We start from the raw sequence: 16925 nt of genomic DNA, 5'->3' as shown, positions 1-16925 counted from the left end.
TAATTCCTCAGGGATGTGACCAAAGGCCCAGTCCCTACACACTTCCTTTTGGTTGATTGGTTTGTATGCCATGATAAAGATCATGAAAAGTATCTTTTGGGGGTAACAATGTGATTTAAGCCTATCTTTGTACTGAGAAAAGGGAGGAGGTATTTGAACTAGGCTTTGAATAGTGAGCATATTTGAACAATTGAATACTTAAATTCAGGTGGATAGTTATTAAATGTCAGGTATAAGAAAGTGACCAAAATCTGGCCTTTTGTCATAAGACATTTACTTTCTAAGACTATAACATAAGCACAATAAGGAATTATAATATAGTTTTCAAATGCTGTAATAGAGGCTGGTAGATTGTGCCTAGAAACAGAAAAATAGTCAATTTGGCAAATGTTGAGTGTTCAAGAGAATCTGCAGAAAAGAGGAAGTATCCTGGAAAGAGAAGGTTAAGTTGGCGCCCACCCACCCCAGTATCTGCAGAGTTGTAATATGACTAAGAGAAGTTACCAAATGTTTTCAAAGTGGGGGGGCAATGCATCCCTGAAAGTAGTAGTTAATAAGGTTTCTGTTTGTTCTTGTCACTGTTTAGAAGGTAAGTTTTTGTTAAGCATTTAGAAAAGCTAGGTAATAACTAAGACCAGGGTGTTCTTGTCAAGCCTTGTTCTCAATTCAGTTGCCCTATTACCAAGGCTGTATTTTATAATTCATTAATGGATGTGGGTGACCCACTGTTACTTCCTCTCAGCCCTAAATGTAGCCCAGTCCTTTGCCAGACGGCTTTTTTCTTTCTACCCAATTTACCATTTATGTCAGGGGCAGGGGTACCAAGCAGTGTTATTGTATACACTATGATGTGAACCAGGTTGGAAAATTCTGAGTTAAAGAAGTGCCATAGGCAAGATGTACCCTGATCTTTGTAAGGCAAGCAAGTCAGGATTAATGACTCATAGGCTGAGTACTAATTCAGCTGATAAACTCATAACTTTTGATGAGTCAGGTGCTGAATGCTAATTATCTGTTTAGAAGTCAGTCCCTGCCTCTTTCCCATGGAGCTTCATTTGCCCTTGATCTAAACCTCCCAACTGTAGCTACTCAAAGATTGAGAAAAGCTGTACCAACCAGAAGACATTTAATATGAGTATTATGTTTGAATTTTAAATTTAAAAATTATTAATTACATGTAAAAACATGCAGAATATTCTTAATAGTTTTAAATTTTTCTGTTGTATTTCAGAAAACAAGTATGACTATCTCCCTACTACTGTGAATGTGTGCTCTGAGCTGATAAAGCTGATTCTCTGTCTACTTGTGTCACTCTGTGTTATAAGGAAAGGTAATTGTTAAGATATTATATATTTGTTAAATCACACCATCCAAAATCCATTGGAACTGGCACAACATTTGTATCGTTTAGTCTATTGCAAGCGTAAGTATGCTTTATGGATAGGGAAAGAGGATCAAAGAAAATGTTATGCAGAGTTGTATTAGAAGGAGGGGAGCTTGATTTTCCATTTTGTTTCCCAATGTCCTGCCCATTGTTCTACCTCATCACTTGTCCCTGGAATGGTTTTTACTCACTGGGTTTTTACTAATTTTCCATCTAAGCTTCTTGGGCTTTGATGCTATCTTTTTCCTTTCTTCTCATAGGAGGTAAACAGAGCGTTAAAGTGCTTGCACAGGAAGTTCTTCATTCCAAACCTTTTCAGTCTCTGATGCTTATCTAGAAGAGTACGTTTTGTGATTTCATGAAACTCATGCATTGCTTGAAGGGCTTGAATTTAAACTGCCCCTTTTCTTTCTTTCTTTCTTTCTTTCTTTCTTTCTTTCTTTCTTTCTTTCTTTCTTTCTTTCTTTCTTTCCATGTTGTCTCTATTGCAGCGTGCCTTCCTAAGTCTGTTGATGCCTGGAGCTCTGGAATATTTACTAAAATCAGGATTAGTAAAAGTTAAAGATCTCATATAAATTTTCACATATTACTTCCCTTCTCTGATCACGCGTTGAGGGAGAGTGAAAGCTTAAAGGTTTCATTGTTCTTTTCTACTTACTCTCACCTGTTCTCTTGGTGGTTCATGCAGAGAAGTAAACACACATCTGACTGGAGTTACCTTAATAAGTGATACTTCTGCTCTGAGTTAGTTGGAGGTATGATTCTGTTTTGCCAAGGGTCTGCCTGGTCCAGCTGTGTGTCCCACCTTGACACACAGGTGGGAAATGAAAGAGATACTAATATGCCATAGTATTTTTTGCTTCTGTAGGCTTATAATTATTTAGCAATTTAATAAAGCCCATATTATCAAATTGTACTAATAGTCAAGATTTCAGTGAAAACATAAGCATTCTCTATAAAGATGATTGGCTTATTCCTGTGTATGATTCATATATTCTTTCTTCAGACGATCATCAAAGTAGACATTTGAGATGTATTTCCTGGAAGGAATTCTCAAATTTCATGAAGTGGTCCATTCCTGCCTTTCTCTACTTCCTGGATAATTTAATTGTCTTCTATGTCCTCGCCTATCTTCAGCCTGTAAGTAAAACTGTAACAGAGGAAGTGCCGTTGAGAAGACACAAAGAGATGAGTCCCCAAACTGATCTTCTTATTTTCCAGTGGCCTTCCTGACAGTTTTCTAGAACCATCTGGTCTGTGCCAGATCTTCACATTGCTAATGATTCCTATGCTGGCTACTGGGGAGAGTTGCTCCTAGGCACTCAGAAACCACCCTGATTTGTATAAATGATCAAGTTACTACTAGTTTGAGCTATCTTATGATCATTCAAGACCTCCACTCAGATTTCTAGTATTAATTCAAAAAATAGTACAGTTGATGGGCTTCTCTTTGTTCTGCCTGCTTTCATGTAGTTTATCTGCTTACTATCAGTATGTATTACACACATACTTACTATGACTTTTTCTTATTTTTTATTACATTTATGTATATATTTGTGCATGTATATTTGTACATCTATACCATAGCTCAAAAGTGGAGGTCAGAGAACAGCTTGTGGATGTTGGTTCTCTCCTTCCACTGTATGATCCCAAGATCAAACTCAGGACATTGGACTTAGCTCTAAGCACCTTCACCCACTGAGCCATTGTGTTGGCCCCTTTTTACGTTACTCTTATCTACAGTTTCATTAAGAGTGTGGAGCTATATAAATTCAACTGATAATACTAGAAATTCACCTCTGGTGCTTCTTTTGTATCAATTTAGAAATGCATTGGTAATCACAATTGAAGTCTGTCTTCTGTTTGGAAGACGCACACCTTTAATCCTAGTACTCTGGAGGCAGAGGCAGGCAGGTCTCTGAAACTTTGAGGCCAACCTGGTCTTCATGGTGAGGACAGCCAGGACTATGTAGAGAGACCCTCACTCAAAAAAAAAAAAAAAAAGAAGAAAGAAAATTTGTTTTCTACCTTTACCTGTAGTCCAATTGAGTTCTATTGCCTCCCTCTCCCAATATTTTTTTAGGATGGGGGTTTTATTGCCCATGTTGTATTTTAAGTTTTTAAAAAATAATAAAATTAAACACTTTAATTATAAATAGTATTTTTATTGGCACTGACCCTTTATGTGAAACCTTCCAGATCTGCTTTAGAACTGAATGAAAGGAGGGAGCAATAGAACATAGTAGGAATTAAGAGCTTGGCACTTTCTCACCTGCAGTAGTCTGCGTAACTGGGAAGGCCCTGTCTGTTCTCGGTTTCAATTATTCTGCCTATAAAAATAGAAGGAAAAATGCTAAACCAGCTCAAAGGCAGGTGCTTATGCCAACTGAACACCTGAGTTTCTGTTTGCTTTCTGATTTGTAATGATCGTAAGTATTCAGTTCATATAACATGCCTTCTCCTAAATTCTATCTACTTTTTCAGATAATTCCTATCACAACATTATGATTATTTACATTTGATAATATTACTTATATTTTTTGGAAACCCCCAGACTAGCTGTGCATTTATGTCCTTTTCTACTTGCCCAGTACTAAGCAAAATTGCAAGTTCCTTATTCTTCTTCCCTATTTATTGGTTGGGCCTTCCTGATCTGCTGCAACCACAAATATTGTGAAACTGATTATATCATTAATTCTATGTATTTCTTGCCTAATTCCACTTAAGGAGTGTAAATAGAAGGTAAATAGAAGTTGAAGGACAAAGAATTATGATTAGATTGATTTTCTAGTATCACCATGGGAAGTGTGTTCAGAGTTAGTTAGTTATGTGTGTTTATGCTGCTCTTAGTGTGATCTCTCAGGACCTCTTTCCTCATCATGCCTTCCTCTGCTCTTAACCTGAAGCTCACAAGCATTTGTATATAGTGAGGTACACTGAGAAAATCCCACAGATCTGGCATCTCTAACATCTTGAGATCTCCAAGGCAATCCAGGCTTCAACTTCACAGCTTCATGCAATGGTCTGTCTAACTAGACCTCCATTCAGGGACACCCCTGACACATGCCTCCCTGCGGTGGTTTTCATTAGGCATGGTTAACTCTAAACCCAGAGCCACGAGGCAGAAGCTACCAAGGTCTGCTGCTTCCTGGGACTGGAACATGGGCTCCTCGTTCAATTAGATCTTTACCCACTTTCTACCCTTCACTGCCTAAGCTTTCTTGTCCTGAAATTTGCTCGGTAGACCAGACTGGCCTCAAACTCAGAGATTCACTAGCCTTTGCCTGTGCCCCATCACACCCAGTTCTAAGCTTTTCTTTAGTTCCTTTTCACATATTGAAACTTAGTTGGGTGGGATCTTGCCCTGGGGTCACCACTCCCTTTATTTCATTTCTCAATTGCTTTATCTCATTGAACATACAACTTAGCTTTATTATATTTTCTGGTGTCCCTTTTCTCCTCAAATAGTTTTCCTTGCTCAGTTTGCTCCTTTTTATTGTACATCTTCCATAGAGTTAACACTAGTAACCACAAAACAGTCTATACTAAACTGTTTGGAGATTTCCTCTGACAATGGAATTATTCCAAAAGTTATCACTTTAGCCTCAGGCAGACTCTTCAGTCAAGGGCAGAAAGCAGCCACTTTCTTTGCCAACATATCACAAGAACAATTTCTAGGCAACATACTAAAATCCTCCTCTGAAACCTTTGATCTAGCCCCAGACTGTTCACCAAATCACACTCAGCTCCACTGTCTTCCATGCTCCTACTGGTATGGTCCATTAAGCAGTGCTTAAAGCATTCTGCTGCTTTCTAACCCAAAGTACCAAAGTCCAAATTCCTCCAGACAAACATATGGTCAGGCCTATCACAAAAATACCAGTCCCTAGTACCAGCTTCTGTCTTAGTTAAGGTTTCTATTGCTGTGAAAAGACACCACAACCATGGCAGCTCTTATAAAGGAAATGTCTAATTGGGGTGACTAGCTCTCAGAGGTTGAGTCCACTATGGTAATATTATGTAATAGGTAATATTATGATGATAATAGGGAGCATGACCACATGTAGGCAGACATAATGCTGGAATAGTAGCTGAGAGTCTTACATATTGCAGGCAACAGGAAGTTGACTGAGATACTGGGCAGTGTTCTGCGCATAGGAAACCTCAAAGCCTGCACCCATGGTGACACACTTCCTCCAGCAAGGCCATACCCACTCCAATAAAGCCATTCCTCCTAATAGTAACACTCTCTATGAAACTATGGGGATCAGTTTAAACTACCACACCATATAAATAGGCCTAACATGTACCCTTCTCTGCCCATAAAGCCAATATTGAATATAAGGGGGCTGTGATAAGGTTGGTAAGGTGTTTGTCTCATGTGTATAAACTCTTGTTTGGATCCAGAGCCACACACAAAAATAATACTTTTTAAGAAGTCTATAAAGTGCTTTGATAGCTTTAAGGATAACAAAATGTGTGTTTCTTAAGCATGGTAACTTATTTCTAAGCCTAAACCTTTAGAATTTGTATTTCTTGATATCTGCATGGAGGTCGTTTATGCAGGTGTGAACTGCATTTAAAGCAAAACTTAAACATATTGTCAAATCCTAACAATAACTTGATCATATCTGCCTAAAGTTAACAAGCAATAAAAATGGAATTTAATCCCCCAGTGAAACAGCTGCGCTAATAACCCTCTGCTTTTGACTAAAAGGCTTTTTGTGTCAGGTGAACTAGCAGGCTGGGAGGTTCTGAGGTCAGGCCTTTGCTTGGACTGTAATTCTATCTTCTTTCTTTCTAGGCCATGGCTGTTATCTTCTCGAATTTTAGCATCATAACGACAGCTCTTCTATTCAGGATAGTGCTGAGGTAAGTAATTCACTGTGGAAGCGTGTATCATCCTTTAAAATGGGCCAGTCCGCCTTTAGATAATTTACCCAGAATTCTGAGCCCTTAGACCCTGTAGGCCAAGATTTTATTTCTAATTAGCCTTATATATAAGATACCTTGTTTATCCAATGTGGAATGCAGCTCTGGTGGCTGTTTAAATCCTCTGCCAACAGGTATATGAAATATCTTGAACTTTTCAAAAGTAAGATATTTGATTACTTTTTGTTATTTTAATTTTTAATGTTTTTTTAATTGCTTGCTCTGTGACAATGTTTTCTTTTGTAACCCAGAATAGGCTTGAATGCATAATTCCCCTGCTTCAACCTCCCAAGTGCTAGTATTACTAGCCACACCCAGTCTACCAGGGGCTACACTCTTAAAGAATACTAATTCTCCCTCTCCTTGCAGTTACCAGTTACTAACAGTCCTTTATGTAGGAATGGGACTTTGTTCCTGTCTGCCCATTCCATGCTGAAATTTCTTCTGGTTTGAGCTTGCATAGGTTTGTGTATGCTATCACAATGGCTATGAGTTCATCATATATGCAATTGCCCTACTGTGCCCAGAAAACACTACTTCTTTGAAATTATTTACTCTCTCTGGCCCTTACACTCTTTCTGCCACCTCCTCCCCTGTCAGCCCTAAGCCTTGGGAGGTAGGGGTATGATACAAATGTCACATTTAGAGTGAGAATTCAACAGACAATCTCTTATTCTCTGAATTTTGACCACTTGTGGGTCTTTGTGTTAATTACCATCTAGTGCAAAAACCCACTTATCTACTAGGAGTTAAGAGATACAATAATCTATGGTATAATAATATGTCATTTGGAGTCAGCTTAGTAATGTGCCCATTTAGCAGAACAGTAGTAGCAGGTTCTCCACTAGGGCCTCTGGCATGTCTAGCCACAGGTTCTTGGCATGGAACAGTGCCAAGTATTCATTTCAACTTGTGGAATGGGCCTTAAATCCAGTCTGAAAAGGTTGGTTACCCCTGTGACATTGTGCCACCATTTTATCAGTGAGTATGTGTTGCCAGGCTGATGGCTACTGTATTTTCCAGGTTTCGCAGTTGAGTAAGGGTGATGATGACTTTCTCTGATAACATGCAGGACACCTCCGAGCACTGTGAAAGCTAGCCAGTGTCAAGCTTGCATAGCAGTCAGGAACAAGCACAGAGCCTTGGGAGAGGATGAAGGGGCCTCAAGGAAGAAAAGAAAGAACACAGAGTTAAAGATGAATAATACAACAGGAAGGGTTAAGTGGTGTGGAGAATTGGAGGACCTGTTAGAGGAGTGGGATAAGAAACACCAAAGACCTTTCAAGAAAGTCTTATGGAAACTACTATAGAGGCTTCCTAAAATATGTGAGTCTAGATAGGATTACTTTACATTGTGGCAGTACCCCCGCTAGACACTCAGTGCTATCAAAAAGGCAAGCCAGGAATAGCTTGAGTTGTTGGCCAGTGATAACCTTCCCCCTCATTTTTTTTTTTTTTTTTTTTTTGTCAGCTTGACACAGCTGGAGTTATCTTGGAAGAGAAACCTCCATTTGGGAAAATGCCTCAATCATAGTCAATTATTTGGGTTCATTTTCTTACTTAATGATTAATTAATATGGGAGTGGGAGGCTCCCTGCCTCATGCCAGCGATGCTACTTCTTAGCAGGTGGTCCTGGATAGTAGAAAAAAGAAGGCTAAGCAAGCCTTGGAGAACAAGCCAGTAAGCAGTCTCCATGGTCTCTCTAGTTCCTGTCTCTAGTTTCCTGTCTTGTTTGAGTTCCTGCCTAGGCTTCCCTCAGTAAGGAACTATGATTCTGTAAGCCCAAATAAAACTTTTCCTCCCCAAGTTGCTTTTGGTTACAGTGTTTATCATAGCATAGAAAGTAAATGAGGACATTGCCAGTGTTCTTGATTACCCTCCAGAACTTGCAGCAAGACTATTTCTGAATACACCATGTACTTTTACTCATAGAACATGAAGAAGTCAACTGGTACTCACCAGGAAACTTTGTATCTTTTCTACAGAACCCTATGTCACCTAATAATTTCTAGTGTGTGTGTGTGTGTGTGTGTGTGTGTGTGTGTGTGTGTGTGTGTGGTGTGCTATAGCACTTGTGGAGATCAGAGGACAACTCAGGAATTGTCTCCTTCTGCTATGAGATTCCATAGTCAACTCAGGTTGTCAGGCTTGTATAACAAGTCCTTTTACCAACTGAGCCATCCCACTACCCAGATTTATTCTGTTGAAGTGTAACCACTAGTTCACAGTGGAAACTGATGACAGTCATGCCTCAAAGCCCCCCCTCACTGGTTTGTTCTTACCTTTGCATAATTATGTAGTTGTGTTTGCTTGACTCTGGGAAATAACACTACTTGGAGATTAAGATTTTAGGGAAAAGAATAAAACCGATCAGTAATATTTTATCTGCTAACTGTAAGATTCCTCCACTTTTGTCAAAGAAAAAGTTGTAAGAAAAGATCATTAAAAAATTCCAAAGTCAGCAGGGTATATTAGCACACACCTTTAATCTCAGCATTTGGTAGGCGGAGGAAGACAGACCTCTGTGTTTGAGACCAGCCTAGTCTACAGAACAAGCTCCAGGACAGCCAGAGCTACATGGAGAACCCCTGATCCCCTGCCAAAAAAACCCTAAGTGTTGGGATCCTAGAAGTTATAAAGGCAATACTGTTAGAACCAGCAGAAAAATAAATATTACTCAGTAATACAATCATTTTCTCCAAAAATATTTATTTAACAAATCTTTATGATTTTGCATCATAATTCTGCATCCCTGGAAACTCACTCAGTGCTACTCAGAAATGTGTTTTGTGTAATTTTCTTGAGAAAGCATCACCAAATGCATATGATACATGATAGAACTGCTTTTACCTGACACAATTTAACCAAATTTCTCACTTAATAGGTAAGCTAATAATGGTAAATTATGCATAGTTACCCCTAAGAATCCACAGGATTGGTTCCAGAATGACAAAAATTATCTTTAAGTTCCTTAAATGCTGTAGTGTCCCCATGTAACCTGCCACATTTTCCCAAGTGTTTTAGATTGCATATGCTGACTAAAATAATGTAAATGTTGTAGAAATAGTTTTAATTACTTATCGTGCAGCCTAAAATTTTTTCTATTTTGTATCGCTTAGGAATAATAAAGTCTGCACATGATCTATCTTTTTAAGATATTTTCCATATTTATGACTCAATATTTCATATTTATGACTCTGGATATAGAACTCAGATCACTAGAAATACAGTAGTTCCCCTTGTAGATGAGGAATATGTCAGTACCCTAATTGGATTCTTGGATAGTGGTGAACACTGCATATTGCTGGTTTTTTTCTCTATACATGCACACATACTCTTTTCATTTTTGAACTAAAAACTTAACCGTGCATGTCACTATAACTTTTATAGTTTGAAACATAACAGCAAAATTAGGAAAGGTTTCATTTTTCTTGAACTTCATGGACAGATTTTTATTTTCTCAAGTAATCACAGCAACCTTAGCATATTTTCTTCCTTTCCCTGTTAAGTTGAAAATTTTTTACTTAGAGGAAACACTTTATAGCATTTTTGAAAGTTAAACTGTCAGTATCGCACACTCCCTTTGCACTTTGGGGCAAACATTGTGATATCTCATCAGTCCATCAGAGCGGACAAGTGTTGAGGGACTGACAGGAAGGTTACACACAGCATAGACACAAGGGGTATGAGGTGATTCACATAGAGCAGCAGTTGTCAACCTAAGAGTCGCAACCCCCTTGAAGTCAAATGACCCTTTCCCAGGGGTTTATATTACGGATCGTAACAGTAGCAAAATTACAGTTATGAAATAGCAACAGATGTTTTTTGGTTGGGGTTCACTACAACATGAGGAACTGCATTAAAGAGTTGCAGCATTAGGAAAATTGAGGACCACTGACATGGAGGATACGCAGACAGAGCAGGAGATTCTGTCATGCTCCTCACACAGTGGACAATTTAACTTTGGGTTGACAAGATGGCTCAGTGGATTAAAGTAATTGTCATAAAGACCGATGGACTGAGTTCAGTCCTCAGGATCCACATGGTGGAAGGAGAGAACCATTTCTGCAAGTTGTACTCTGACCTTCACATGTGCTTCTGGGCATATACACACATGCATGTGCACACACATATACACACACACAAGTAAATAAAGTAAAAGAAAGGTTTTAAACAAAACAAATGATCTTTTAAACTACATAAGACACCAATGAGGTCACTTTGTAAAAACATATCTAAAACAAATAATTTTCAAAGGAGAAGCAGCCTCAGCCATCCAACGACACTCTGAACATCAGCCACTGGTCTTTGAACTAAGTATATTGACAAGTAGACTAACAGTACATAGCTTCACAACTTTACTCTCAGGTAAAGCAAGCAAGAAAAGCTTAATTGGGCTTCATAAACAAAATACTACCCAAGTGTAAGTTTTGCTTTTCCTTATTATCCAGTACTTGGCTCTGTGGTGACTTACTAGGCCATTCACCCAGAAGCCAATGTCCTCAAAAATCTCATGTGTCATGAAGTCCTTAGAGAATGGTCTAGTATCCCTTGTGAAATTTTATCTATAGCAATTACTAAAGCTTATCCATACTGCTTTTTCTGATTCTTTGAAACTGAGGTAATGTCCTCTGTCAGAATTTAGAGTTTATCACAATAAAAAATCACTGTGATAGAGCCATGGAAGACAGGAAGCTGGGCTGCACCTGCATGTCCAAAGCTAATCTGTAAACCTGTAGGAAGAGAAGTTAAGAGGCATTTTGAAAGTGAATAGAGAAGTCAGGTTTGAGATGGGGGCCAAACAAGTTTACACTCTGCTTGAATTGTACGAAATGCTAGCAATCGGTTGTAGTTTATTAAATCAAGTATTCAAGTTTCTAATTTTTCAATAGAACAGTGGGAAAGACAGGGTGAACAAAATCTTGTGGTAAAATCTTGCTTCCTTTCCCTTTGGATAGGCGGCATCTGAACTGGATACAGTGGGCTTCCCTCCTGATTCTGTTTTTGTCTATCGTCGCCCTAACGGCCAGTACCAAAACTTCACAGAATGACTTGGCGGGACATGGATTTCATCACGATGCCTTCTTCACGCCATCCAATTCCTGCCTTCATTTCAGAAGAGAATGCTCCCAAAGGGACAATTGTACAGCCAACGAGTGGGCTTTCAGTGAAGTCAAGTGGAACACCACAGCCAGAGTTTTTAGTCACATCCGTTTGGGCTTGGGCCACATTCTGATTATAGTTCAGTGTTTTATTTCTTCAATGGCCAATATCTATAATGAGAAGATCCTGAAGGAGGGGACACAGCTCACCGAGAGCATCTTCATACAGAATAGCAAGCTTTATTTCTTTGGCATTGTTTTTAATGGGCTGACCCTGATTCTTCAAAGCAGTAACCGTGATCAGATTCAAAACTGTGGGTTTTTTTATGGCCACAATACATTTTCAGTAGCCCTTATTTTTGTAACTGCTTTCCAGGGCCTTTCAGTGGCTTTTATCTTGAAATTCTTAGATAACATGTTCCATGTCTTGATGGCCCAGGTGACAACTGTCATCATCACAACAGTGTCTGTCCTGGTCTTTGATTTCAGGCCCTCCCTGGATTTTTTCCTAGAAGCCCCAACCGTCCTTCTTGCCATATTTATTTATAATGCTAGTAAGCCTCAAAATCTAGAATGTGTGCCTAGGCAAGAAAGGATCCGAGATCTTGGTGGCAATCTTTGGGAGCGTTCCAGTGGGGTAAGTTGGTGAAATTACACTTGCTTATTATTAAATTTAAAACATTTATTCAAGAAAGAAAATTGATATCATTTTATCATAAAAGTGCATTAGATATGTATGACTTATAGAAGTTATGCACTGGACTTCTGGAGCTGGCAAGGGCTGTGAAACCATAGTGCCTCAAGGACTTTGTGTGTTAACTATATAATTGTATCACATAGAACAGCAGACCACAGAGGAACTCATTCCTTGTCTCATCCTGTCTCCCCTGCATTTATGGTTAGAGAGTGAGTTAACCAGCTTACAGACAGTAGGTAAAAGGATAGTAATGGTGCTGTGTGGTCTGACTTCTGGTTCCTTGCTTTTCCCACTGCACAGTGGCTGGGGAAATAATCTTTTACATTGATAAATCATGTGAACTAGAAAAGCTGGTACCTTAATCCTCCCTGTAATTATAAAAATGGTTTTTAACAAGGACTTTGTCCTACAAGAGTATATTCAAATAAATAATGCACTATTATGAATTTATAATTTTTATTAACAAATCATGAAAATCTGTCACTAGGTTCATAGAAAACCTCCAGGTATTGTATCTCTGGCTTATTGCTACAACAAATTTTAAGATTAAAAGAAAATAATAGATCATATGTCCCAAACCCCTGAGTCAGCAGGAGTACACATGCACACTCGGGAAGTCCTCTGTTCTGTCTAGTAGACTGGTAATGACTTGCTTGCCTTCATTTTTTTTTTTTTTTTTTTTGTCAGTTGATTTTATTTTATTTTTCTTGTTGATTTTTTTTCAGAACTGTATTTAGTTTTACCCTCAGGTTATCTAGTCTCTTTTTTTTTAATTTTTTTTTAATTTATTTATTTATTGAGGATTTCTGCCTCCTCCCCGCCACCGCCTCCCATTTCCCTCCCCCTTCATTTTTAAGGAAAATAAAATCCTATTAGGTACCAAGAATGCTTTGTGTCATTCACCATCTTTTGGTCACTTTCCTGCCAGGCCAGCAGGTGGTGCCCTTGGCCTGAATTGAATGCACTTCACTTTTAAAACTGTTTAGATTTATGTAATTATACATGTATGAGTGTTTTGCTTGCATGTGTGTACACCATTTGTGTACCTCAGACTTAAGAAGATGTCAGATCCCTCAGGAGCTGGAGTTGCAGGCGATTGTCCGTGTGGATGCTGGGAACATGGATAATAAGTTCTACAAGAGCAATAAGTGCTCTTAACCTCTGAGCTGTCTCTCCAGTCTTCCCCCTTTACTTTCTGATTATCTCATGTGCTTCTAACTGTAGCGTTTCATGCCAATTATTTGACCAGATTATATTCACAGTTATCTTTGATTTATGTATTTGTTAAGACATTCCTTTAGTAATTGTTGAAAGTGAAACATTTCTAATTCAACTAACTATTTTTTATGTTTCATTTTAGGATGGAGAGGAGCTGGAAAGGCTTACCAAAACCAAGAGTGATGACTCAGATGACGACAATTTCTAATCGTCCCTTGTCTATTCGTGGTTGATGGCTCCCACAAACTATGTTTGAGCATTTTCAACATTTGTGGCAATTGTCTTTTCTGATAAACTGATGATGTTTGAAAACATAATACTCTTTACATGTATCTAACCACTGCATAAACCACTTTGTCCAAGACTTAGAGCAGCCACAGGGTGGCAGGTTTCTGGGGCATGAACACAGGACTGTGAATACCCAGTGCTTGATGAGCAGGACACATCTGCAGATTGTGTTCCTCATCCTCCAGGTTCCAGAAATCATGTTAACTAGACCTGACAGATGCTAGTGGAGACCCTGTGCCAGATACTAGGGTTCTAGTCATGTAGCTTATTGTTTGCTGCGGTCTCCTCTGTCTCTCTTTCCATCTCTCTACCTCTCTCTCCCTTCCTCCTTTTCCTGCCTCTCTCACCTCTCCCTCATCCCACCTTCCCTGCCCTCTTATTGTTATAAATATTGTCTATGTTGTCCCTCAGATTTCAAGGTCTTAGCAATAGTCATTTTGCTTTTATTAAAGCAATAAGACTCTAAAAATTTGGGCTGATAGACCTAAGTATCTGGCTCTGCCATAGAATTTAGATAACATACTTTGTGACATTTTTTAAGCTATTCTGAAATAAAATATCAAAGTTTAGGGATTTTTTAGAACTTATGAGAAATTTTATTCTTATCTTTTTTTAGGCTTTATTTATGTGAATGTTGGTCAACAAGTTATCATATTACCACTTGTCTTTTAAATCACCTAAGCCATTGTGATTTTTTGTTTTGTTTTGTTTTTATTCCATTTTCCTCAGTTTGTACATTTACAAAATCTTGGCATCATTTACTTTTTGATGTTGAGTTATTCTGTTGAGAATTAAGTTGTTTTACTTTTGGGTTACTAATTGGACCTTGTAACGGTTAGCTATCTTTGTATAACACCCTGTCCTAAAAGTCAAGACCCTGGCTTTAGGACTCCTTTATAAGAATCCTTTTTTAAAAACAATAATGACTTTTAATGACAGAGTAGTGTTTCTCTAGCAGAGGGCCAGTAATCATTAAGTCAGCCCTAACCATAGTTCATACTTAGAAGTGCATGGTAGTTTTCAAGAGATGTTTGCATACAGCCAGTTGACTCCTCACTGACAGTAATTTAAAAGTTAGAGTGATTTGTCCCAGGCCCTACAGCTAGGTTGTGATGGAAACAAGCTTCAAGCCTGTATGTTTACAAAGTCCTGCAGTAAATGTGAATTACCATGCAGTTTGCACTTTCTGTCAAGTTTCCATGTATTTATATATAAGAAGTTACTATTATTAAAATCCACCTGTGTACCCAAAATAATATAACTGGCAATAATTGCTAAAACCTTTTAATTAAAATAATTACCAAACTTGTATCTTGTGTCTGTCCTGTGTGGTGAGATGTGAAGTGCTTCTATATTAAAAAAAAAAAATGGAACAAGGCGAAAACTCAAGCAACTTAAAACTTTGTCTTTCACTAAACCTTGTCTAAAGAATGGTTAAATTCTCTGCCTTATCGTAGGTATTCTCACCAGAGTTCCATAAAATGGGAAGATTGTATCCACCAAGGTGACAGATTTTATAGATAATGAAAGTAAAATAGAGCAGGACCTCTCTTAAGGAGCAAGAGCATGCAAATCATCTCAGTGAGTGGGTGAAACTACGCAGGTGTCACCTGCAGGACATAGTGATACAGGGATCAATGTCTGAGGTGTGTTGCAGTTTAATTTTTCATATTCACAGTTACTTTTTACATGCTAACTTTTTGGGAGACAGTCATTGTTCCCCATCAGGCTGAGCTGGAGCTAAAAAAATGTCAGGTAGACACACTGCAATCCTTGAGGGCATCACTGTTTTCCGAAGGACAGAAGAAGGTGAGAGGTCCAGAAACCATTTCCCAGGTACTATTGGAGTCAGGGGATTGTATGACCTGGAAAGAACAATTGTCACACAAAAAGAAATAGACATGGTTCCAACTCCAGGAACTAAATGGTGGTTAGGTTATAGAGTGACCCTTTCATGCACATGGGATAAAGCTCCCAATAAATGGTAGTTCTCAACAGTGATGAAGAAAGCAAGAATGCAGATGCTGGCTGTACAAGGAAAGGTGGGTTATACCTAGATCCCAAATCCTTGCCTAGCTGCTTCTTGTCCCATAGGTTTTCAAGATCTGTTTACAGAGTGGCCCTATCAGGGCATAATTGCCCATCCTTACAGCTGAGGCTTGTTTTTGTTCTGCCTCTGAATCCCTGTGTGGAAGCCCAGTTGTTTGTGATAAGAACTAGATATGGTAGCTTTGTAACTACTAGTGCTGCGGTAACCCTTTCTGTGTAAGCCAACTGGTTAGATGCGCCCAGGACCTCCTTGGTATATTTTCCCTTTACCTTTATTTATGAACTCTTAACATTCCAAGCAAAGGCGGTTAAACATAGTGGGTAAGATGGTGATTTTTCCCTTGCTAAAGCCTAGATCAGAATTCTTGAAACTGAGTAAATTTCCACTTTTAATGAAGAAATCATTTGATAGAAATCTCAGCATGAATTTTTACTCTATTAAAGACTGCATCCAAACAATGTGAAATACTAACTTATTTTTTCTAAATAGTCTCCAGTAGCCTAGGCTAGCCTTGAATTTTCATTTTAGACTATACTGGACTTAGAGCAGTTGTGGTTTGAAAGAAAATGACCCCCCAAAGGAAGTGTTGTGGGACAATGGTCTTTTATCCTGTCACTTGTATTGTTTTTAATAAAATGCTGATTGGCTAGTAGGCAGGAATTATAGGTGGAGTGACCAGGCAGGAAGTAGAGACAGGGTGATGAGAACAAAAGAATTCTGAGAAGAGGAAAGAGCTCAGTCTGTACTCCCAGCCGCAAAGGAAGCAAGATGAGAATGCCTCACCAATAAAGGCTAACACAGAAGAATTATAGGCTAATGTAAGTTGTAAGAGTTAATAAGAAGCCCAAACTAATAGGCCAACCAGTTTTATGGTTAATGTAGACCTCTGTGTGTTTCTTTGGGACTGAACGACTGCGGGACTGGGCAGGAGAGAAATCACAGTCAACAGTGGCTGGTACCTCTGCGTCTCTGATCCTTCAGCTTTCACCCCTAATATCTGACTCTTTTATTATTAAGACAATTAGAATTTGTGTTGCATTATCTTCTACAACCTACTTTCTCATTTATAGTTTGGATTAGTTTTGTTTTTATTGCTTGAGACTTGGGTTTTATTTGTTTGTTTTCTTGTTGTTGTTGATTCCTATATATTCTGGATATTAATGCTTGCACAGGTGAATAAATAGCTAACAAATGTTCTTCCCAGTCATTCTCTTGATTCTCTCCTTTGCTGTGCATGACTTATTTTGTTATAA

The 16925-nt window shown here is 38.5% G+C and overlaps 1 protein-coding gene across 3 annotated transcripts in view; it reads left to right on the top strand.

Moving 5' to 3' along the window:
- Slc35a5 (solute carrier family 35 member A5) overlaps positions 1-14930 on the top strand; it is a 17846-nt gene extending 2916 nt beyond the window's left edge. For 2 of the 3 annotated variants that reach the window (XM_005345022.2, XM_026786089.1), the window contains exons 3-7: positions 1232-1330; positions 2391-2524; positions 6189-6256; positions 11276-12056; positions 13477-13821. In XM_005345022.2, the coding sequence (XP_005345079.1) occupies positions 1232-1330; positions 2391-2524; positions 6189-6256; positions 11276-12056; positions 13477-13542 (1148 nt within the window). In that variant the 3' untranslated portion in view covers positions 13543-13821. Of the gene's footprint in view, positions 1-1231; positions 1331-2390; positions 2525-6188; positions 6257-11275; positions 12057-13476 lie in introns of all 3 variants that reach the window. The other variant, XM_026786082.1, reaches the window with a different exon arrangement.
- Positions 14931-16925: the final 1995 nt, after the last annotated feature.

This window comes from Microtus ochrogaster, chromosome 2 (genome assembly GCF_000317375.1).
Source record: "Microtus ochrogaster isolate Prairie Vole_2 chromosome 2, MicOch1.0, whole genome shotgun sequence".
Lineage (NCBI taxonomy): Eukaryota > Metazoa > Chordata > Mammalia > Rodentia > Cricetidae > Microtus > Microtus ochrogaster.
Note: the sequence above shows the minus strand (reverse complement) of the source record. Positions and strands in the feature narration are given on the sequence as shown.